The sequence below is a fragment of the Tripterygium wilfordii genome, chromosome 5, assembly GCF_013401445.1.
Source record: "Tripterygium wilfordii isolate XIE 37 chromosome 5, ASM1340144v1, whole genome shotgun sequence".
Classification (NCBI taxonomy): domain Eukaryota; kingdom Viridiplantae; phylum Streptophyta; class Magnoliopsida; order Celastrales; family Celastraceae; genus Tripterygium; species Tripterygium wilfordii.
The window spans coordinates 2391634-2416672 of record NC_052236.1 but is presented as its reverse complement, the minus strand read 5'-3'; the positions used below and the strand labels follow the sequence as shown (position 1 = coordinate 2416672).

At 38.1% G+C, this 25039-nt stretch overlaps 1 protein-coding gene across 3 annotated transcripts; it reads right to left on the bottom strand.

Moving 5' to 3' along the window:
- Window positions 1–577: 577 nt before the first annotated feature.
- On the bottom strand, window positions 578–10788 carry LOC119998476. 3 transcript variants are annotated; one of them, XM_038845820.1, is made up of 13 exons: window positions 10765–10788; window positions 9892–10098; window positions 9239–9282; window positions 6323–6403; window positions 4939–5046; window positions 4093–4184; window positions 3862–3936; window positions 3347–3416; window positions 2610–2711; window positions 1800–1839; window positions 1731–1746; window positions 1396–1458; window positions 578–898 (listed from the first exon to the last, which is right to left on the bottom strand). In XM_038845820.1, exons 2-12 carry the CDS (start codon window positions 10076–10078, stop codon window positions 1440–1442), a joined length of 834 nt encoding a protein of 277 aa, XP_038701748.1. In that variant the 5' UTR covers window positions 10079–10098; window positions 10765–10788; the 3' UTR covers window positions 578–898; window positions 1396–1439. The 3 variants fall into 3 exon arrangements, with proteins under 3 accessions (XP_038701748.1, XP_038701747.1, XP_038701746.1); XM_038845819.1 differs by lacking the exon at window positions 3862–3936 and having other exon boundaries at window positions 1731–1839; window positions 10765–10783; XM_038845818.1 differs by lacking the exon at window positions 10765–10788 and having other exon boundaries at window positions 1731–1839.
- Between the last annotated feature and the right edge of the window lie 14251 nt (window positions 10789–25039).

The following is a 25039-nucleotide window of genomic DNA, read 5'->3' as shown; positions in this document are numbered from 1 at the left end:
CACTTCTCATAGTTCCATTATTCCATCAAGGGAGGGAACCAGGGAAGGAACTAAAGATAGGGACAGAAAGTAATGAGAGTTCTTAATCCTAAGGCCTGCTCTCATTTCTTTTCTTCATTCCAGTTCAAAGACCAAGGTTCGCGAAAAAAGTTTTGGCATTTTTTGAGTCAAGTTTTTCATATTTTTCAGAATAAAGATATGTTGAAACAAAATAATTACAACCTAGCACACTTAGAGGGGGGATCAAATTATGAATTAGAAACTATTAATCACCTTTTCTGACTAAAAGAGAACCAAAAAACCACTTTTCTGAATCCAGTTCAGATGAGGAAAAAAAAGAGTCTAACCCATCTCCTAGAAAAAAAAACATATGAAAAAAGATCCATAAAGAAAGATGAAATCATATCATATCCTCGCTCTCCAAAATAACCCCAGTACCCAACTATTTGAACCCTATTCGTCAAAGGAACCTTTTAAGTAAAAAAAAAAATTCAGATTTTTTTTCCAGGCACATTACATGCCTTTGCGTTAACATTGTCATATGCTACTTCAGATATTCAATCATGAGATGGACATGTTAATGAAAGGTATCCCTTGGCTTGACCAGTTTGGAAGTGTAAAATTTAAGCCAGTTCCCGACTTTGCATCCTGATTTGCATGAAGGTACAAATAAGATCCAAAACTCCCAACGAATTCAAAAATATGATTCATCAACACCAGTTTCAGAGTACAAAATAAACATACTTCTGTTTAGGCATACTGCATGTATTTGTAGTTTATTTATGCTGATTATGCTATTTCATTCTTTAGTGATCATACTGACTGTGCTTTAGTAAAAAGTCTTCCAAATTCAAATTTTTCTCCAAGTAATCTTTAAACTCGATTCTCCGTCCATGACCTGCAAAAAGATGTCAAACCATAAGAATCACATTATGAGGTTCATCCCTGATGCAATCCCACTGTCACTTTATACCATTAAAATTACATACCAGCACAGGTGCATGCCCTCGCATGATTAAGATTGGCATTTAAATACAAGCACACAATAAGATATCATTATTATTTGAAGAGTACAAGTTTAACCATAAACTTTCTCTCTTTTATCATAACAAGTGATGGTAGCCATTTTACCCAAAAGCCATGACACTAGGGCTAGGGTCAATCTACTCGTATATACGCCACTTTCACCATTCTCAAATTTTGTTCTCTTGTGGGATCTTTGTGTGGAGGCTTCATCCAACAGGAAGGAGTTGATCCATGTCATTGGACACCTTCTTGTTTATTTCTTACAACTAAAAATTTTGACAGCACTATACAACATATGATGGCAGACACAATTAGTTATCTTCGTAAACCTCTTCTGAAAAAAATTATTCTCACCAAAAAAATACCAACCTGGAATTATCCACTTGAAGTCCAAGTCCATCAATGCTCTAACACTATTCAGCTGCATCAGAACTGCAATGAAAAAGAACGTTATGCAGAAACTATATTAGATCAATCATCAATGCTCCTTGTTATCACAAAGCTATCAAGAATCAATGCCGGTAGCTCTAATGAGATCCGGCTCAAGAGAGAAGAAAACTCCAAGGCCAAAGGGATGATTCTTATCAACATCTTTAATCCCAAGTCTAAAAAACTAAATTGCTTATTCTGGTAGAGAAGGCCTAATCATAGGTGATAAAAGTAGTTATATTACAGTATTAATTGTGAGATATAAGCTTTTTCACCAGAACACTGGTTGTACTTCTCGCCGATGCTCAGTCCCGATTCTGTCATTGCAAGGTGGTCACCAGTGAACAAAATCTTAAGTGACTTGTAGAACAAGCAGACCGATCCCTGTATCAGCATGTAACAACAGGCTATATATTACTTAATGCTATTGCCATTGAGGGCTAAACTAAGAAATTAAGCTGCTTGAAAATAAATTCAAATAGAACCTGATAATGACCACTCTACCAGAATATAGCATTTAAGTTCAGCAGGCACATCAAAGAACATAATAAATGATCAACTACGAAAATAACCCAAGCAAAGGACACCCAAATCATTGTGGGTTTTGAATTCCAGAATAAACTTTGGTTAAGCAGGTTTGGAGCAAAAACCATGGAACTTAATTCACACCATAATAAGCAGGTGAGGGAAGATAAGGGAAAAGAAGAGGATGAGAGACAACCAAAGCTTGGCATAATACAGACAGTCTTTTGATGGTTCAATCCGCTTGTTTTTTTATTCTAGCAAGGACCTTTTTTTATGAAACAGTACGAATTTTAATTAGTGCAATGGAAAATTACACCCAAGAAGGCACAAGGAGAGTATATGCCAAAGGATGTAAAAGGAACAAGAGAAAATGGGTAGGTACCAAGTTCATCTCTATTATTCCTTTCAATTTCTGCCCACATGTACCGTTCAAAAAATATTTCAGCCTACATGTAGAGGTTCTTATGTACTTTAAGAGGAAAAAGTCAATGATTAAGGTCTTTCAGATCTACAAATTGCTTCAACCATGCAAGGAAGTAGCTCTTTTGATCCTGCCAACAATAATCATTCCCAGTTGACATGTCTATTAAATGTAGCAACAATGTATAACACAACATTTAGCAACTCACTTCTGTGTGGCCTGGAGTATGTATAAGCTGAATGTCCTGACTAAGGTTCCATGGGCCAATCCCCTCTAGCTTAATTTCTACATCAGCAGTGGAGAGTTGAACCTGAAAACATCAGCATACAGAATAGTATGAAAGTGTTAAAACTGTTTTATGAAGAAAATTCCTAAATGCATGTCTCATCACAATCATCTCATATGTATTTTCATTACGCTTGTATCAAAAATTAACAGACAATCCTCTTTCATCACTTCAGGTATTAGCCTCGAAAAAAAAGTGTATACCTATTGTTACAAGTAAAGGTATGCATGATTAAAGATATGTATGATTTCGTATTGCTCTAATTATTAAAATCCTCCATAATGAGTTAGTATTGGATTTCTTAGTGACCTCATTGTTTCCATTACTAACCGTCGAGGGCAAAAATATGTCAGACCAAATCAAATAGGTAATTTCACAAATTACCTAATAGGCAAAAGTAACAAAAAAATAAACCAATAACCAAAGAGTAGAAATTCATGCATTGGAGAAGATATTTTTGGAATTCTTCATCTATTGATCTACACTCAGTATGATAGTTTTCCATTTTGCGTTCAGCATTTATGATCTCCCATTCAGGTGAATGATTTCCTTTAGATCAGGGCCACAGCATTAGTGAAATAGAAAATTTTAAAAAAGAAAAGAAAAGTGAAGCGAAAAAAACAAAAGGAAAATGGAAGTAAGAAAGATGTAATGGGTACTTCTTGGGAGTGCAGAATCCTGTCACAACTTAACCTCTTGGACCATTTATAGTGATCTGCAATGTCATCCCTGTGCCAAATTACAGAGAAAACCATATCAACCGGGGAAAAAAGAAAGAAGCAAAATTGTTAACATATTGGGCCCCTTGTCCAACCCCTTAAAAGGCCTATTAAGAGGTAGGAGGAAACCCTCATTTAAACCACACACCAGCCCTCTTTCCAACCGATGTGGGATACTCAACATCCCCCCTCACGTGTGGGTTGGCCCAACTCCGAGAAGCCCACCACGTGAAAGCCCATCGCGTTGGACTGGCTCCGATACCATGTTCAAATAAGGCAGTAGAAAGAGACAGTGTTTCAAAGGAGGCAGTGGCGATATTCTTTTTCATTTTCTCATTCCTCTAGTCTCTCATTATACAACCCTAAATATTGTCTAATGTATTCTGAATATATGTACAAAGACTCAATTGCCCTCATATATTCTAACAAAAATCAACTGAAACATCTCATCATACTTGTGTGTCAAAAACATGTAGCGTGCTCCACCGAGCTTCTCGATATTACGTGCAAGACTCTCTGTGTACCTAGGGCTGCACAACTATATGCCAGTGAGGATACAAAAAATAGAAGTAATTTTTGCCCCAGGCATTTACATTGCTTCACCATGTAGTAAAACCTTTTTTTTCCCTTGTAACAATTAAAAGCCATAAAACATTCAGATTCCTGAAGTAAGAATACCACATTACCTATCTATAATTATGTTTCCTTCAGGATGAACAACCAAGTAGGATGCTGCTCCGTATGATTTCTCTGAATGAAAACCACAATGGTATACACCCTGAAAGCATTTTATAGCCTCTGAAGTTTCATAGGTCCAAAGTTTTCCGAATTGTGCAAATGAGAGAATTTTTATAGAAATTGATATGCAAATTGACTAGGCAAAAAATTCATAAATAATGGAAGTAGTAACCAATGAAAGCCCCCAAGAAAACTGTGGGCATCAAAAATAGTTTAAAAATTAACTAATAATCCTACGGAGGCCCACAATTAAATTTACCTCAAGGTTTCCATAGAAGCAAGTATTCTTTCAGGTTACTTTCATTGCACACTCAAATTGTACTTGCACAGACAACCCATCTAGCATAGGCTCAGAACCTCAACAAGTTGATGAAAAGTCAGTTTTGGCCTAATTTTTTTAACAAACTCGGGAAAATAAATAAAAATAGTTAGGAAAATAACAACACATAAATGAGTTTTAATGTTTATGCCGTTATATGTTATACATACTTCAATCAATGAAAAGCGACATGGTTTTGATACCTATAAAAATATAAATATAAGAGAGCGAGCAAAAACTGATTGAGCTGAAAGTAGAGTTAAATGGTCCAACTGTTCCACAAAGTTCATTCAGTTTCGAGTCGTGACAGGTGTTTGTTTGAAGTTTCAAATTGTCAAGAACCATAGCTGAGAGTCAGCTCCTACCCGATTTGGTCAATAGATTATCAAATTAGTATGATGTTGACTAACAAGTAACGACAATATTGAAAAATATACATCATTGAGGAAGAATAACTAGATCAACAAGATGTTACCGGAATTCCCTGCTCATCTATCGGCAAGGGGAATGTCTGCTGAGCTTTGACAATATCAGAAGGTGGCTTTTCTGTACGAATTGAGCTTGTTGGACAAGAGAGTAAGGCCTGATGAATTCAAAAATGAGATAATTAAACTGATGCTGTCAATTAGAAAATTCGTGGAATTTTAAAAATAAAAATATGGCTTCTCAATATGATTGGAACTCATCCAAAACAAAAACAGAAACAGAAAAAAGGTTGTATTGCATTTTTAGATAGAGCCATTTCAAATGGATGCATATTATAAAATATAAACTTCTAGTTACATATTGGAAAACCATAGCTCAAAACATCCATAAGTACTGTTGAGTAATGGGGAGAATAGTGAGTTTTCCAGGGAGTATCCATGGTCACCTACGTGCATGCATGTGCACCCATGTGCGAGTACGGGCTAACATACATGTTTGGATCCCATATGAACCTAAAAGCTTAAGCCATTAGGTTCTGGGCTCATTCAGGTATATCAACCACTTAACTTTCTTATACTTATCCGATGTGGGACTCCACTCACTCGTGTATTCCCAACAATCTCCTCCTCAAATGTGATTCCCTCCTACATCGAGTACAACCCCCCTCGCGTATGAACCACCCACCTCATTACCGAACCCTGAGAGCCATCACTTAGACTATTTCAATGCCCGTGATACCATGCCACAAGTCCCATCAGGAGGAGTTTTCCTTCGAGCCACACTATCTCCGAGTATTCCTGCTCATCCTCCTAACTGATGCCCTAATGATCAAAGCCACATTGTCACATAACCAAAAGAAACTTTGTGCCAAGAGTTGCTCTCAACAGAACCTTTAGTTATTAATGGAGCCAATCCATTGCACATCCCCATCTATAATGATAATCAATTAACAACAGGTAATGATAATTGGACAATAAACCATGAGCCTAAGAACATCAATGAGGTAATGAGTATGATCGCCTCAAATGAGTGAGTATGAGGGCTATCCTGAATATGCTGTCCTACCAACCAACGTTCTCCCCGCCCCTTCTTTTTCCCGAAACCAAATACCCAACCCAAAGAAAAGATAAAACACACTAGAGTACTAGAAAAAGGAAAAAAGAAAATGGACATAAGAAATTTCTTTCCAATTCAGTTGTCAAATTCATCGAAACCAATTGAAATGTTTACTCAACTCAACCTTATAATCGAGGAATATTGAACATAAAAATAGTGGTATGTCGAAGTGCTGCATAAGTAAACAAGGGTACCAAACACAGACACACAAATGCACAAAAAGGAAAGTTTTTAGAGCTTATTAAAACATACAAATATATATATACACACACACACATATCAGAAACGGAAAAAATGGAAGTAACTGTGGAAGGGACCTGAAGAGCATTTCCCCGTTCCTCTGCACAAGTTGGTTGTCTATATACCGCAGACATCTCATCAACTCTTGTGAAGATTTGCTGAAAATTTTATGACATGAAGGTCGTAATCGGAAGGATAGTTCCCTACCTCACTATTGAATAAGCATTGCCCACTAAGTTAGAAAATTAAAGTAGAAAAGGGTTTGATTGATAAAGGGATGTGTGAAACATAGCTGTAAAAGGAAGCTTACATCAATCAACAGTACAGAACACATATTTTGTATTGCCAAAGAAGACGAGAATGAAAATATATCTATCATCGACACCATATACCATGTAAAATTTGGAGGCATTCATGATGACGGTTCACAACTTTCATTTTGAAAATATGTAGTTCATTTGGCTTCTTCAAGCAATATTCACACATTTCTAGCCATCTCTAAGTAACCAAAGAGTAAAGGTGAGATGAGTATAACAAATTATGATGCAAAATTTTTTATTTCCAATGAATTTCCACGATAGCACCGTGGTAAAGAGAAACCCTACTCCTTGGGAAGTCCTTAGAAAGTTCCAATCTATTAAAATGAACATACACAGTGCATAAGGCTACTCTCACCACTGAAGGGTCTAGGGAAGGGATCTAAATATACAGCTTAGACCTGCTGCCCTGCCATGTGAAGAGATTGTATCCATGGTGTAAATCTATGGTGCCTAAGTTACAATTGAAGCAACTTTCGCACTGCAGAAAGGCTCTCCCTCTAACTAACTGCTAAAGTCAAAAACTAAAATTTGTGCATGAGCATATATAGGAGCATCCAAATAAAAAAGATTCCACTTGTAAAGAGATATCTAATTTATTTAACAATGTAACAGTTGCCTTACCAGAAAGAGCCTAATATATATGTGCAACATATATCAACAATTGAAACATATATTTGCACAAAGCATCGCAAATTCATCTTCTCCAGCTGTAAGGTTGTGCAACACCAATAGACCAATTGTAGGGTTAATACCACTTTTGCACACCGAAAGATAGTCAGTGTTTCAATTTGCACACCGTTGTTTAAAATGTTTCAATTTGGTCACTCAATGATAAAATTGTTTCAAGTTAGTCTCTCGGGCAGATTTTTTCACTTTGGGGTAGTCAAACTGCCCATGTGGCACATTGACTGCCCAATTCTTGATTCCATGTGGATAATGATTTCCATGTGGACATAACCAATTTTAAAAAAAAAAAAAAACACGTGGACCAATTTCTCTCCTCACTTGCACCCTTCTCTCTCCTATCTTGTGAAGCCCATCTTACTTCTCTCTCATCAACGATTCCTCCGCTCTTCTCTGTCTCTGGCGCCTGTCGACGGCCTCTTCATCATCGCCGAAAGGATGATCTCTTCAAGATCCAACATCGAATGCGTATGTTAGACCAGCCATCTCACTCTCACGGTCTCTTCTTGGTGGATCTGTACAGTATACTCACTTTGATCGATCTCACGGTATGGGTATCTAGCGGGACCGCAATGTCTCGGTTCCAAGCGGCAATAGGTCCTCCGGATCGGAGGGGATGAAGAAGGTAATTAGGTTTTTGATTTTGTCTAGTTTATTTTAATTAAATTGATAAGTGGTTTAGAGATATTTAATTAGTGTTAGTTGAGTGTAATTAGTTGTAATTGTGTTAGTGAGTGAATTTTTCCACGTCATTATATATATTTTTTTTAAAAATCACATTAAAAATGTAAGTCCACATAAGCATAAAAAGTTGACTTTTATATGCCACATAAGCTGTTGACTGCCCAAAACTCATAAATCTTGCCCGAGTGACTAATTTGAAACATTTTCATCTTTGAGCAACCAAATTGAAACGTTTTAAACTACTGTGTGCAAATTGGAACACGGACTATCTTTCAGTATGCAAAAGTGGTATTAACCCACCAATTGTACCATGTGTCATAATGTTTGCTAATTCAAATGCAGAGCAGAAAGGAAATCAATCATCCGTTTTCTTCTTTCTAGATTGTGGTTCAAAAGAGGAATGTGTATTTGGGACCATAGGTGGCGAAAGGTCTATGTACATCTTGTATCTTGTTTGTCTCCGACCCCCCCCCCCCCAAACTGCGAAGCCTTGTGCACGGGAGTTGTTTACATTTTTGAATGTGTATTTGGGAGTTTAATGTTTTAACTCAATTATATAAAAGACAGACACACCAACCTACTAACTGTAATATGAAAAATCGCTTTCATTAAAAAAACAAGAGAGAATATTGTATGCCAAAAAAGTGATTGTTTCGATCAATAGCTACAAATTTTGGACTTTTCTGGGTTTTATGACAAATTATTAGTGTCTGTCAGCCCAACTGTAAGCTAACTGTTTCTACTTTGTTGTAGATAATAGATATTGTACATGTTTTCTAGCTTTACTGGGTGACTAGATTACACCTTATTAGCCATTCAATAAATTTTCTTTGCATTTAAATAAAATTCCATATTAACTAAAAAGTAGTCAAGGATGCTACAATCAATAAAGTAGAACTCAAATCAACAACAAAGTTAGCACCACCCAATCAATTGTAATCTATCGTATAAGAACATAAGCAAATTATCTGTAAAAAAAAAGAAGAAGAAAAGAGGTGTCATGTTAGTGCTTTGGCGAATAAAGAAATAAACCAAGTTAGTTTCCAGATGGCTGTTGTCAAGGCTTAAACTTTATATGTGTATACATGTCCTTTTATACATCCAAATAAATGCATGCTTAAACAAGCATCAAGTCCAAAATCTGAACCAAAGTAATTGTATTTTGAGTTTGTCCTTTGCACAAAACATGTTCAATACCTGTTACATGCACACTTGAGTACAATTAATGATTGATTGTTTACATACAAACAACTAGCTATCCAATTGAATTACGGCCACATAATTAGATGTGAGATTAAAACATACCGGAGCCATCCAACGACAAGTATCACAGTCTATGCAAGTATGGTCTGCAAAGCCAACAAAAATGACATTATCTAACACAATCTGAAACAAAATTCATTACATCAAAATACTCTTAAAGTAAACTTGCTTCCGCTATGCTCAAGAGATCAGATGTTGTGTTCATCTATTATAGATTGACTACCTTACAACAAGTTTCAATAGAGCTATATGTTTCCAAAGTAAACAAGGGACGAATGGAGACTAAATTTTTCATTCCAAAAGTCAAAGTGGCTCTCTCAGGCCATTTAAGCGGAGTTTGATATTAGGTATTTCAGGCTGCAATTAATTATTTGAGGAAGCAATTGGCCGTGAACGCGAGTTCAGGGTCCAATTTTATCATCGTGCAAAAGAATTGAGTACGTCTTCAAACTCATAAGAATGAAGGACATAGATTCAATTGTTAACGCTGTAACTAGTATTCTTTAGAGCATATGGGAAATATCAATTTTCGTTCTTCTTGAGAAACAGAGAAATCTAAGAACCATCAAATAGCCTGTTTACAACGACGAACAATTGAACCAGCTGTCTCATAAAGTGCTCCTCTTTACCTGATTACAGCAAAAACTGAAAAAACACGGAAATAAACGAAATCTTCTTCCAGTTAAGAACTTTACCTACAAAGAAGTCTCCGTCCACGTTCTGAGGACGTCTCTGTTTGCTCTGTTTTGGTCTTATTCCACCGACTGCCTTCACCGCGATATATCTCCAAAGCTTCGAATTTGAGTAGGAGCTCGCTTGTCGTAGCGACGATTTCTCTTTAGAAGAAACAAAAACTGATGTTGCAGAGATTTTCAAAGCCATGCTGTTTTTTTTCTTTATTCCTGTTGGAGAGTGTAGAGAAAATCCAGTATATAACAGTGTTATCAGAACCCATTGAATATTCAACCGGTCCGGTTAGCCCGAACGGTCAAGGTTGAACCACACATTTTTTTTAAATTTATTTTATTTATAAATAATAATAATAATGGTGTAAGCATGTATAATTAATCAAATATTCAGATACCAATTTACATAGCTAATCTACAACATCAACTAGAAATTCAAAATCAGGTCATTAAAAATATAACTAGGATTTTATCTCCTCCTCCGGTCCTCCCCTGACCCCATTCTTAGCTCTCCATGACGCCATAAAATGATAACAAAAATATAATTGAGATTTTTTTCTCCCCCTTCAGTCTCATTGCCCAACCCTCTCAAACGATGATAACAAAAAAAAAAAAGCAAAATGCCATCAAATGAAAGAATAAACCACAGAACCAAATTGACGAAGAAAGTTAAAAAAAACCACAAAACCACACAGTGCCTCAGAACTGAATTGAACCGACGAATAAACCATAAGCAAGAAAAGTTTTTTTTAAAAAAATTAACCATAGAACTGACGAAGTGCAGATATAGAGTCTCACCAATTAACCCAAAGGCACATACACAGAGTCACAATGAAGTGCAGAATAAGTGAAGAACAATTGAATTGAAGAAAATCAACTAACCTATAAGCTGGAAGCCTGGGATTGAAGTTTTGACCTTGCCCCCAAATTCTAGGTCATCATCTACAAAATCAAAATCGAATAGAGATTATCATAGAGACCATATAATCGATTATTAAATCACTAACATAAATAAAAACTAATTGAACAACGATAACTCACCTTTTGAGATGAGGCCTGAGGGGAGAAAGCGAGAGTACGGGACGAGACGAGACGAGACGAGAGAGAGCTCTTGTTAACCTCTTTCAAACCTTAACCACACACGGAAATGAATAGGGTAATGGCGGTGGAAGTTTGTAGAGGAAGATGGAAATAGAAAACCAGAAAGTTGTTGTATTCATTAAACTACCAAACTCTGTTACAGTAATGAGCATTTAACTACTAACTAGCCAATCAAGTAATGACAGTTATAGAGTTAGTTACAAGACTTAACACCATTAAACTAACTCTCAATTACAACAAACTATCATTAAGTCTATTAACAGAAACTTAACTCTCTTATTACTATAATACCATCAAGAGTCTTCCTTCGAGAGTGTCTTCTAACTCAGAATCTTCAACAACACCATTCACCAGCTGAAGCTTATCAACTACCCCTCCTTTGAGCACAACCTCGTCCACAAGGTTACTACAATTCAATCAAGATACTGGAATAATTGCCAACCACAATCAAGTTACTATAAAGGAAATGTAGGATATTTGTTCTTGAAGTCACTGTGATCTTCCCAAGTAGCCTCTTCTACATGATGGCCCTCCCAATGAATTAATAACTGCACAACAGCAACATTGCCCTTCTTGTAAACCCTCCTATCCAAAATAGTTAGAGGACTCTGCTGGACCAAACCAGTATCAGTCACTTGAGGTAGCACAATGCTAGGTTGTATTGCTGCTCCTAAATGTTTTTTCAAGCAACTCACATGGAATACAGGGTGAATTTTAGAACCCTCAGGTAATTTCAACCTATAAGCAACAGAACCAATCCTCGACAAAACTTCATAAGGCCCATAAAATCTCGGTTGCAACTTGTTGAATGAATATGAGGACAAAGAAGGCAGCTAATATGGAATGAGCTTTAAGTAAGCAAGATCTCCAACTGCAAACTCTCTCTCATACCTATGTTTGCTGGCCTGATGTTGCATTCTTTCCTGATCCAGATTAAGATTTTATCTTAACATATTCAGCATGTTATCCCTTTCCAGCAAACATTTCTCCAACACATCTAGTTTAGCAGTTCCTAATTCATATGTAATAAAATGAGGAGGTGAACCATATACCAATTCAAATGGTGTTGCCTTTGTAGCTGTATGGAAGACAGTGTTGTAGCTCCACTCAGCCCAAGGGAGCCACTGCACCTACTGTCTTGGCTATAAACTAGCAAAACACCTGAGATAGGTCTCCAAGCATTTGTTTACCACTTTTGTTTGACCATCACTTTGAAGAGGTAGCCTGAAGACATACATAACTTGGATCCCTACAGATGGAAAAACTCCTTCTAAAAAGCACTGAGAAATATTGGATCCCTGTCACTGACAATAGTGACAGGCATGCCATGCAATTTAAAAATGTATTAAATGAATAAATGAGCAACCCAATTGCTGTGTAAGGATGAGATAATGCGACAAAGTGGCTATATTTTGTAAGTCTATCCATTACTACCATCACCACTGATTTTCCTTTGCAATTAGGCAAAGTTGTTATGGAATTGATAAGCCCAAGCCCATGACTTACTTGTATCAGAAGAGAAGACCAGCAAGGCCAGATGCTCAAGAGAAGAAGAGTCCAGAAGAGATGAGTGGCTAGATCACAATAGATGTCCTTTATGTTATTAGTATTTTAGTATTTTAGTATTACAATAGTTGTCCTTTCTGTTATAAGATTAGTAGTAAACGTGCTTCGAGCAGTTTTTTTGGGCAACAGGTGGGTTTGGGAGGTTCTGGCTCCTCTAAAGCCAGGTTTTGTTGGGTTTTCTCTCTGCTCGTTCTCTATCAGTATTTTGTATTCACAGTCTGATATTTCTAAGGGTATTATGAGTATGATGTGATAAGGTTATTCTATTGAGAAGTATTTGTTTCTTGTTCATTTGTTGAGTTCTGTTTAATTACTGGAGTGTTAGTTTGTAATGTGAAGAATCCAATCTCTTTGACCTTATCAATTGGTATCGAAGCACTTTCGATTGTGGATGGTCCGTCCCAAGATGGAAGCACGAACAGAAGCTTTGGAACGTGAGATGGGTGGTTTGAAGAATACTGTGACCTCTTGAAGGAGGACATGGAAGAACTGAAAGCTTGTATGTTTCAAATGTGTGACCCGCTGCAAAAGGATGGACCTCTTTACAAGGGTAAAGAAAAAGCAGAGGGGGAGTCGTCACAAGCCCCAGATTCCAGTTTGGAGAGGCGTTTGTCCATGGAAATGGATCCAAACCGAAGGAAACTTGAATTGCCTCTATTCTCAGGAGATGACCCTTTTGGCTGGTTATTTAGAGTTGAGTGCTACTTTGCCATAAACCAACTAGTTGATAAAGAAAGGCTGCCGGCAGCAGTCGTGTGCTTGGAGGGTAGGGCTCTAAGCTGCTACCAATGGGTGGAGATTCGTGCCCCCATACGCATTTGGTCATCATTCAAATCGGCAATATTAAAACGTTTCCAAAACTCTCAGTTAGGCAGTGGTCATGAAGCCTTAGTTGCTTTACGGCAAGATGGTACCGTGACGGAGCTCCGTGAAAAGTTCGAACAAGTCTCTACACCCTTACATGATGTGAGCGAAGAAATGTTGGCTGGTACATTTGTTAATACGTTGAAGGAAGACATCCGGGCCGAGTTGCGCATGAACCAGCCCAGCACCTTAGTGGGTATTATGGAATTGGCCCACCGTATAGAAGAACGAAATTCCTCTCTTGAACACGCACGACAACCTAAATCGCAGCGCCCTATCACTATGGGTATGAGCCGGGGAGGTGGAACTACGAGCAGTTTAGTGCGACCACCGAAATCTTACCGACCACTCCCAGTCACCAAGAGTGACAGTCACGAGACCAAGAGTGGTGACGTTCCTCCAGTGATGAAATGTGATTCCTTCCGACGCATATCTGAATCTGAAGCACAAATCAGGAGAGAGAAAGGGTTGTGTTTCCACTGTGATGAGAAGTATAGGCCTGGACATTGTTGTAAGAATCGCTCCCTCAATGTCTTGATTGTCGCCGATGAGTTCGAAGATGAAACAGACCCTCTGGAGTCACCTAATCAACAAAGAGAGTTAGAGGAGGAACAATCAGTAGGGGACACACCTCTGGCTCTATCTATGAACTCAATCATCAGAATTTCTACAAGTAACAACACTCTTAAGTTGCTTAGGGAGTTGCAAGGGAGAGATGTCATTATTTTGGTCGACAGTGGTGCTTCACATAATTTCACTTCATTTGAGTTGGTGAGCTTACTTCGCATACCCATAAACACCAGAAGAACTTTTACTGTGCAAGTCGGCAATGGTGTACATGTTAATGGTGGAGGCCTTTGCCGTAATGTGAAACTCGGAGTACAAGGAGTGACTTTACAGGAGACTTTTCATGTCGTTGACCTGGGTAGTGCAGATTTGGTGTTAGGGATAGCCTGGTTGCAAACCTTGGGAGATATCTCTTCCAACTACAAGAAGCTTACTGTGAAATTTTCCTTAAAGGGGCAGAGTATTGTGTGGCAAGGGGATCCTTCTTTATCGAAAACGGTGGTCTCTTTGAAATCTATGTTAAAGATGTCGAAGAAGGATGATGTGGGTTTCATGATTGAATTTGGGAGCACCCAAATATGCAAGGTTGGCCAAGGTGATAAGCAAAAGTTTGTTGATGCCTCCCCATAGGACCTCACGGAAGAAATGTCTAACAATTTGCAGGGAGTATTGCAAGAATTTGTTTCGGTTTTCACCCCAAGGGAAGGGCTGCCTATCTCTCGCAAACAAGATCATGCTATTCGGTTACAAGATGGAGCTTCACCTCCAAATGTTCGACCATACAGGTATCCTTACTATCAAAAGAATGAAATTGAGGCTTTAATAAAGGAGATGCTTACTGCAGGTATAATCAGACCAAGTAACAGTCCTTATTCAAGCCCGGTTTTGCTGGTCAAGAAAAAAGACGGAGGTTGGCGTATGTGCGTGGACTACCGTGCCTTAAACAAACTCACAGTCCTGGACAAGTTCCCAATTCCAGTTATTGAAGAGTTGTTAGATGAGCTCCATGGTGCTACTATTTTCTCCAAACTCGATTTAAAATCCGGATATCATCAAATCCGTGTTAGAGAAGAGGATATTGAGAAGACGGCTTTTCATACCCATGAAGGTCACTACGAGTTTTTAGTGATGCCTTTCGGCCTTACGAATGCGCCGTCTACATTTCAGTCTTTGATGAATGAAGTCTTCAAGCCTTTCCTCCGTAAGTTCCTATTAGTCTTCTTTGATGATTTGCTGATTTTTAGCAAGGATTTTTCCTCTCATATGCAGTACCTGGAGACTATTTTTACAACACTACAGAAGCATGAGCTAGTGGTCAACCAAAAAAAGTGTGCTTTTACCCTCTCTCGAATTGAATATCTGGGTCATATCATATCTGCCAGTGGGGTTGCTGCGGACCCATCTAAAATTCAGAGCATGCTTGATTGGCCTCCTCCTAAAATTTGAAGTCTCTGAGAGGTTTTCTTGGACTCACCAGATACTACAGGCACTTTGTGCAAAACTACAGTAAGTTAGCTGCTCCTCTAACTAATCTTTTACGCAAAAATGCTTTTCATTGGAGTGCAGATGCCACTGTTGCATTTGAGGTTTTGAAACAAGCTATGGTCACTGTGCCGGTCCTAGCTCTTCCAGATTTTTCCAAAACATTTATAGTTGAAACTGATGCCTTCGGGCTAGGCATAGGAGTTGTATTGATGCAAGAAGGCCACCTTATCGCCTATTTGAGCCAAGTCCTCTCTCCCCGAGCTCAGACTAAATCAGTGTATGAGAGGGAACTCATGGCTATTGTCTTCGCGACACATAAATGGTGCCATTACTTGTTGGGGAGAAGATTCATAGTGCGCACGGACCAAAGTAGTCTCAAGTTTCTTTTGGAACAACGATTAGTACACGAGAGGCAACAAAAGTGGATCACTAAGCTCATTGGCTTTGATTTTGATATTCAATATCGTCCGGGGCACGAAAATAAGGCTGCTGATGCCTTATCTCGTATGGAAGAATTTTACTTTGTAAATTTTCAATCTGCTCCAAGTGAGACGCTTGCTTCTAATGCATCCTTACAACTCGTTGCGTTATCTATTTCCCCTTGTTCCACTTTGGCTGATTTGCAAGATGAAATATCCCAGGACCTTCATTTTAAGAGTGTGGTTTAAGCACTTGTGTTGGACCCTGCCAGCCAACCTCCTTACTCACTGCGTGGGGGTAGTCTATTTCATCATGATTGCTTGGTGGTTCCTAGAAATTCTCCTCGCATACCTGCCATTCTTGCTAAGTTTCATTCAACACCCCAAGGGGATCATTCAGGGTATTTTCACACTTGGAAGAGAATTTCTCAGGTTTTGTTTTGGCCCGGAATGCGTGCGGATGTTAAGAGGTTTGTGGCTCAATGTGATGTCTGTCAAAGGCACAAATATTCTACCCTTAGCCCCCAAGGTCTTCTCCAACCTTTGCCTATTCCTAGTTCGTCATGGGATGATCTAACTATGGATTTCATAGGGAGTTTGCCTCTCACACAAAAGTTGGACACCATTTTGGTAGTTGTTGACCGCTTGACCAAATATGCACACTTTTCGCCTCTGGGACATCCATACTCGGCTAAGCAAGTAGCTTCTTTGTTTGTTGCGGAAATGGTGAGGCTCCATGGCTTTCCTAAATCTATTCTTTCAGATCGAGACCGTGTTTTTATCAGTCATTTTTGGTCTGAATTATTCAAGTTAGCGGGTACCTCTCTCAAAATGAGTACTGCATACCATCCTCAAACGGACGGTCAATCCGAAGTGGTCAATCGATGTTTGGACGAGTATCTAAGGTGTTTTGTGAGCCAACATCCTAAACAGTGGCCTAAATGGTTCGCTTGGGCTGAGTTTTGGTATAATACCACTTTTCATTCCTCTGCTAGCATGAGTCCCTTTCAGGCTCACTATGGACGTGCTCGCACACACTTTTTAGATTTGCAAATGATGTTTCCGTGGTTGAAGAAGTAAACGTACTCATGCAGGACCGCAATGCCATTTTAGACCAGCTTAAAGATAATTTGGCAGTCGCCCAATGTCGAATGAAACAGCGAGCCGATGGGAAGCGTAGGGACATCATATTCCAACCAGGTGACTCAGTGTTCTTGCGTCTTCAACCTTATAAATTTAAATCTTTGGCTAAGCGCCCTTATCACAAGCTGAGTCCAAGGTTTTATGGCCCATTTTCTGTGTTGGAAAGAGTTGGCGAGGTAGCATAACGCTTTGAGTTGCCTTCGGAAGCCACAATTCATCCCGTGTTTCATGTTTCTCAACTTAAAAAATCCTTGTCTGAGGGAGTTAGTAGTCAACAATGGCCCTCGTCCTTGACTAAAAACTTGCAATTGCTTCCTGCTCCAGATAGTATCAAACAAGTTTGCAAGCTTATGAATGGTCAATACGAGGTCTTGGTGTTGGTGAAATGGAGAGGTCTCCCTGATTGTGATAGCTCATGGGAATTAGCTGTTGATATTGATTCTTATTTTCCTGCCTTTAATCTTGAGGACAAGGTTAATGCTTTAGGGGAGGGTATTGATAAGCCCAAGCCCAAGCCCATGACTTACTTGTATCAGAAGAGAAAACCAGCAAGGCCAGATGCTCAAGAGAAGAAGAGTCCAGAAGAGACGCGTGGCTAGATCACAATAGTTGTCCTTTATGTTATAAGATTAGTAGTAGATGTGCTTCGAGCAGCTTTTTTGGGCAATAGGTGGGTTTGGGAGGTCCTGGCTCCTCTAAAGCCAGGTTTTGTTGGGTTTTCTCTCTGCTCGTTCTCTATCAGTATTTTGTATTCACAGTCTAATATTTCTAAGGGTATTAAGAGTATGATGTGATAAGGTTATTCTACTGAGAAGTATTTGTTTCTTGTTCATTTGTTGAAATCTGTTTAATTACTGGAGTGTTAGTTTGTAATGTGAAGAATCCAATCTCTTTGACCTTATCAGGAATCCATGCTGATATCTTGCCATATTTTCTTAGGAATAAGCAATGGTTGCAAGAGTCCAGGAGGAGAAATAGTCTTATACTTATGCTGCTGGCAAATTGGACAGGTAGCTACCATCTCCTTTATATCTTTCTTCATGCCTAACCAGAAAAAGCTCCTTTTTATTCTTTGATAAGTCTTCAAAACCCCAGGATGACCAGTTGTTGGAGTAGCATGGAACTCTTGGAATAACTTCTCTCTCCAATTAGATGTAGGAATGATTACAATCCTAGATTTATATTTCAGGAAACCATTATCCACAATATAAGAAGACTGTTGTCCAGAATCAGCTGAAGTCCTTATTTCTTTCATCTTCTCTATAATCCACTCATCTTGTTCTATATGTCTCCTCAAGTCATCCATCCAACCAAAATATGGATACGAAATAGCTTTGCACTCCACAATAGATTGATCAACAAGTTGTTCTTGTAGGAGTGATGGACCATGCACCTTAGATAGAGCATCAACAACAATATTCTCACGGCCATGTTTGAACTGAATCTCATAATCATAACCCAACAATTTAGTCACCCATTTTTTCTGAAAAGGATTAGTTGCTCTTTGATTCAAAAAATACTTCAGACTTTCATGATCAGTTCTAATGATAAAATGTCTCCCCTAAAGGTAGTTTTGCCATTTTCTTACTGTAGTAACTATAGCCATCATTTCCTTCCATATGTAGAGAGTGACTGATTCCTTGGTCCTAAAGAATGACTAAGCAATAGGTCTCCCTTTTTGCTATAACACAACTCCAATACCCCCTCCTAAAGCATCACACTCCAATTCAAAAGTAGTAGAAAAGTCAGGTAAGGCAAGTACCTGAGGTGAAATCATAAGTTTTTTAAGCTGCTCAAAAGCTTCATTGGCCATATTAGTCCACTAGAAAGCACCCTTCTTGGTCAATTGATATAGGGGCTGACAAATTTTTCCATAACCTGGAATAAATTTTATATAATACCTAGTTAACCCCAAAAAACTTCTAAAATCCTCAAGAGTGGCAGGAATAGGCCAAGAAATAATTGACTGGATCTTAGTAGGATCAGCCGTAACTCCTTCCCTGGAAACAATATGGCCCAAGTATTCCACAATAGGTTGGCCAAAAGTGCACTTCTGTCTCTTCACTAGGAGTTGATTATGTTCAAGTATATCAAAAGCGTGTTGTACATGCTGTAAATGAAGTTGCCAGCTAGAACTATATATTAAGATGTCATCAAAGAATACCAATATGAATTTCCTCAGAAAAACCTAAAAATTTCATTCATCAGTCCCTGAAATGTAGTTGGAGCATTAGTCAAGCCAGAAGGCATAACTAGAAATTCATAATGCCCCTCATGAGTCCTAAAGGTAGTTTTTTCAATGTCAGCTTCATTCATCCTAATCTGGTGATAACAAGACCTTAAATCCAACTTAGAAAAATACTGAGAGCCATATAATTCATCAAGCAAATCATCAATCAATGGAATGGGGTACTTGTCTTTGACAGTTAACAAATTGAGCTCTCTATAATCCTTACACATTCTCCAAGTATCTTCCTTTTTCTGAACAAACAATACATGAGAAGAAAAGGGACTATGACTAGCCCTAATGAAACCAGCTTCAAGTAGTTCATTTACTACCTTTTCAATTTCATCCTTTTGGAGTGGTCCATAATGATAGGGCCTTCTACTAGGGGGTTTAGCTCCATCAATGAGAGGTATCTTATGGTCATGGCTTCTAGATGGAGGTAATGATGTTGGTTTGGCAAAAATGGATTCAAATGAGTTCAACAATTTTTCCAAATCTTCTTGCTGCTGCAATGATAAAACCTGCTGACTTCTAAAGTTGATAAACTCCATAGAATATAATAGTAAACCCAAACATGTATAATTGAGATCCTTCTCAATCTGATGCAAGCTCACTTCCTGAACTCTGGATTCATTCTGAGCATCACTACTCAATAAGTGAGTCTGACCATTAACCTTGAATTCCATAGTAAGAGATTGGAAATCCCACAAAACTGGACTGATAGAAGCCCAATACCACATCACAACCCCCCAAAGGAAGAATTAGGAGATTAGTAGAACAAGTAAAAGATCCCAAGGTCAATGGAATATTGTTACAACAACCTGAACTGTTTACTCTTCCTCCATCAGCTATCATGACTTCAAATTCTTTTGTTTTATCAATCTTCCATCCTAATTGTTTTTCTATTTTGGCATCCATAAAATTGTGTGTGCTGCCAGAATCAACCAAACCTAATACTGGACAGGACTGCAATACTCCTCTAATCTTTATAGTTTTGATAGATTGTGTAGCTGCAAATCCATCAAAAGCACAACTACTGAGCTCATGTTGTTGACATTCTAAGTTAACCACTATCTCTTCCTTATCAGGTACAACCTGTCACGCCCCGACCCTCGGAGCGTGAGGAGAAGGAAAGAGGAAGACAAATGACACCACGTCACCACTAATCCCACACAACTCTAATAGAGTTGAGAGAAAATCGGATAGCATCTCCCCATAAATTGGAGAATGCCATCCTGCACATACAGAAAACCCAACCAGTTCATAATAATCTAATAACATCCAAAAACAATCCGAATCAATTCAGTCAAGACCCTCAGGGTCCACTGCCACAACCATGCTACCAAACACAGGAGTCCCAATATTCCAGAGCACCCTCTTGGTCATCCAACGTAAATTCCGAAAACAATCTCACAATATATATAATCCCAAACTAACAGAGGACATCCAAAGTCCAACACATAAGCTAATCATCATCTAGGCCACCATGGTCACACCCCCTCCTGCTGATCTGTAGTACCGGCATCAGAAACAACTCACTTGAAATGATAGAAAAGAGGGAATGAGCCGAATGCCCAGTAGGGATATAAATTGAGTGTAATGAAAGGCTGAATTTAAAGAAAGTAAATGCAACAACATGTCAATGCAAAAATATGCATCCGGTCACCCATCCGAACCTCCAAACTCATCTCCAATACTCCTCAATCATTATCACAATGTTACCATGCCAATCTCATAAACCCACACTAGAGCCGCCATGGAGTTCTTTAGTACCTGGCAATCTCATAAGGCCCCACTAGAGCCGCCACGCAGTTCTCTAGTACCGAGTCGATCACATAAAGCCACACTAGAGCCGCCACGCAGTTCTCTAGTACCGAGTCGATCACATAAAGCCACACTAGAGCCGCCATGCAGTTCTCTAGTACCGAGTCGATCACATAAAGCCACACTAGAGCCGCCACACAGTTCTCTAGTACCTGGCTATCTCATATATCCAGCACAAGAGTCTTGATCTCACGGAGCACCCTCTTGGCCCAAAAACCATAGTAACCTCCAATTCACCAACACCTAACTTGAACCACCCAAGTCCATACACGGTGATCCACCATACCAATAATAATGTACAAAAGAGCGCAATGTCCACATAAACACACGTTTCATGAAGAGCAGTTTAAACATATTAATCAAGCTTGACATTCCTAGGGTTTAATATACAAAGAATAATCGATTGTAGAATTGACAAATAACATGGATAAAATAGGGGTTTGGCCCTCTTTGGAACAAACAAAGAGTAGGCCCAAATGAATTTATCAACCAAACAATGGTAAGATATCAAAGAAAAAGGAATTCAAGATATTTTTATGAAACTTGAAGAATTTAACAAAAATGGGGAAAATTCCCTACCTCAAAACGAATTGCAAATTCTTACCAAAAACGCAACGTATACTCCACGTAAATTCACTAACCTATTCAATAAAATAAACTTCATTAAATTTTCATATTCGCCAATCACTCAAGTCTCACATTTCATACTTTAAAATTCAACTCATTTCTTAGAAATCCACATTCTACCTTAAATTCAAAGGTTAAACAATCTAATCCCACCATAAATCAAACTCTTCTCTAGAGTTGATTCAAAACCCACACTTGAAACTAGTAATACAATATGATTAGAGTCTTTTTTAAGCTATTGAACAAAGAAAACTCCCAAAGAATCAAAATCCCCAAAACCCACTTATACCCATAACCCTAAGTTAAAATTACCTTAATTCTTCTATTTTCTTGTAAGAAATTGAAGCATGTGTGTAGTCTTAGAGAGAAGAGTACCTTACCGGCCGGAAGACTCGTCGGAATGTCGCTGGAGGTGGTGGAGAGAAAAGGGAAATAGAACCCTTTTGTCTTTTTGTAACAATGAGAATCGGGTGCTACTGCACCCTTTTCTCTTCTATTATTTTATTTATTTATTTATTTATTTTTAAAACAAAACAAGTCTTTCTCTTTTTTTATTTTAATTGTGAGCAGTGTTATCAGACCCGACCCGTGTGTCGACCCGTGGAAGTAATTTTAAAGGTTCAACCGGTTGGTCCGGAAGGGTTAAAGGTCCAACCGTTTATTTTTTAAATAATTTAATTTATTTATAGATAATAATAATAGTATAATAAATTAAAGAATCTAATTAATTCTAAATATAATAAAACAAATATTAGTATATAATATATTTTTTATTTCCAAAAATAATTATTAAAAGTATAATATTGATATGGAGGCATACGGTTAGAGAATGTGAGGTGTGCCCTCCATTGGATTTACTGAAAAAGTGAGGTCAAAATTAGGATTTTTTACTCTTGCGGTGTTCTTTGAGTCCCACAATCAGGAAAAAAAATGATAAAACCTACTTTTTGTGTGGCAAAGCACTGCCCCTACACCGGAAGAAACAAAGAAGTGGTGTGAGAAGTTTTAATACAAAAAGAACACATTGTCCCACATCGTTAGAATGAGAAAAAGTGATATCGCAGTTCAATATAAAACAATAAACATGGCTTAGACAGTTGATGGGCTTATGAATTGTCAACTCGCGGGCCTAATATTTTGCGGTTAAACCGACGGATCTTGCGGGTTGGTGCAGTCCAATTGCTTGTTCGGGCCAACAAGATAACCGACCCGGCTTCAGTGAAATTACACGGTTAAACCGGTTCGACCGATGGGTCGGGCCGGCTTTGATAACACTGATTGTGAGAATCGAGTGCTAGTGCACCCTTTTCTCCTTATTCATTTTTTTTAATTAAATATCAATATTTTTCCTCTTTCTACTTTTGACCCTAAATTGATTTTTTTAAATAATTGTCCTTAATTGTCCTTAATTGTCTAAGGCCCAACTATACCACTGGTCCACTACCACCTAAGACCTAAGTGGCTATTGGCTTCAAGTCTTCGTGAATCGTGATCTTCTTGTGTAGTTGTGTGACCGCCTGATTGAGTATTGAGTCTATTGACGATTGATGAACAATGAACCCCTTCGTCTGATGGCGTCGTGTTCATGAATCGTGACCTTCGTGACTTCGTCCGATACTGTGAGCCTAGTAGTTTTATTTCTAAATGCCTAATTTTAGTAGTCAATACTCTCTATTTCTAAATGCCTAATGTTTGGATTAGTGTGTTGTGTGCATTTTTTTATATTGTTTTTGGATTGTTGTTCACATAATCATTTTGGAATTCGAATTCTAAAATAGAATATAAGGGGGATTGGGGAACTTCATTTTTTTTATCGATATAGAGACCACAAGTTTTCTCCTAATCCACTTTGTATCCTAATTGTCCTAGCCACATTCAAGATGTGTTGGTGCTTCCTCTCAATCACCCTATATGTTTCAGAAACTACCTTGGTAGTATGAGTTTCCATTATCTGTGCTTGTAGAATGTGTTGAATTTTAGTCTTGAAGGGAAATCCATTTTCATAGAATGTAACATCCCTTGAAATGAAAACTTCATAATTTTTAATATCTAATAATTTTTACCCTTTGGAACCTAGAGGATAACCTAAGAAGATACATGATCTTGTCATGTTTTGGAATTTTTGATGTCTTAGGTCTATTAACTTTATCTAAGCAGAGAGATAAGATCACTGCTTCGATACCATGTAGAAATTTAAGAGAGAAAAGAACTTTCATTCATACTAATCTCATACATACAGAGTACAAGTATATATGGAGGATTTGCTACCGCTATTGATTTTGTCTATCACGTAATTAGCCTAAATATATGCCTATACAACCAACAGCTCCTAGACTCACATATATTCATAAATTATCCTTAATTACCATGACTAATCTAGGTAACTAATAATGACATATATACAGAGAATATTCCCCAATAATAACATTTAAGTTCAGCAAGCACATCAAAGAAAATAATAAATGATCAACCACAAAAATAAACCAAGCAAAGCACACCCAAATTATTATGGATTTCGAATTTCAAAATAAACTTTGGTTAAGCAGCTTTGGAGCAAAAACCATAGATGTTATTTCACACGTAATAAGCAGGTTAGGGAAGGTAAGGAAAAAGGAAAGGATGAGGGACAACCAAAGCTCGATGTAATACGGGCAAAAATTTTCAACGACTCAATCTGCTTGTTCTTTTAGTCTAGAAGAGTATATGCCCAAAGACTGTAAAAGGAACAAGAGAAAATGGTTAGGTTATAATCAAGTTCATCTCTATTATTCCCTTCAATTACTGCTCACATATACCTTTCACAAAATATTTTAGCATACCGTTATATGAGTGAAGAAACAACAAACATGGACCACCCGTGATGTACGGGCTTATGCTTATAGAGCCCATTGCTTAGAAGGCCCAGGCCCATGGAAATTAACACTCCTCCTTCACACGGTACAAGAGGACAGTGGCAAGTGGGGGAGGCAGATTTCGATATTTTGATTAAAGTTTAGGTTTCTTAGTTCCTTCTAGTGTTGGGTTCTCTAACCTCTTGCGTGAACGTCAATCGAAGCTTGGGGTTTTGCCCATTGATTTTTAATCTCCCTTATCTTGATTTTGTAAACTTCTTGCTTATTGTGTTTAGGTTGTTGATTTTCGATGGACATGTATATGTTTGTTGGAGACTGGTTTGTGTTGTTAAACTTGGATGATGTTCTTGTGATGGTGCTAGAGCATGAAACTAGGAGAGCTTAGATATATTGGGATGACCTTTCCTTGTTGCTAAGCTTGCTGTTAGTTGTGTGGGTGACTAGCACCTCAAGTGTTTGATAAAATGCCCCAGTGACGCTGT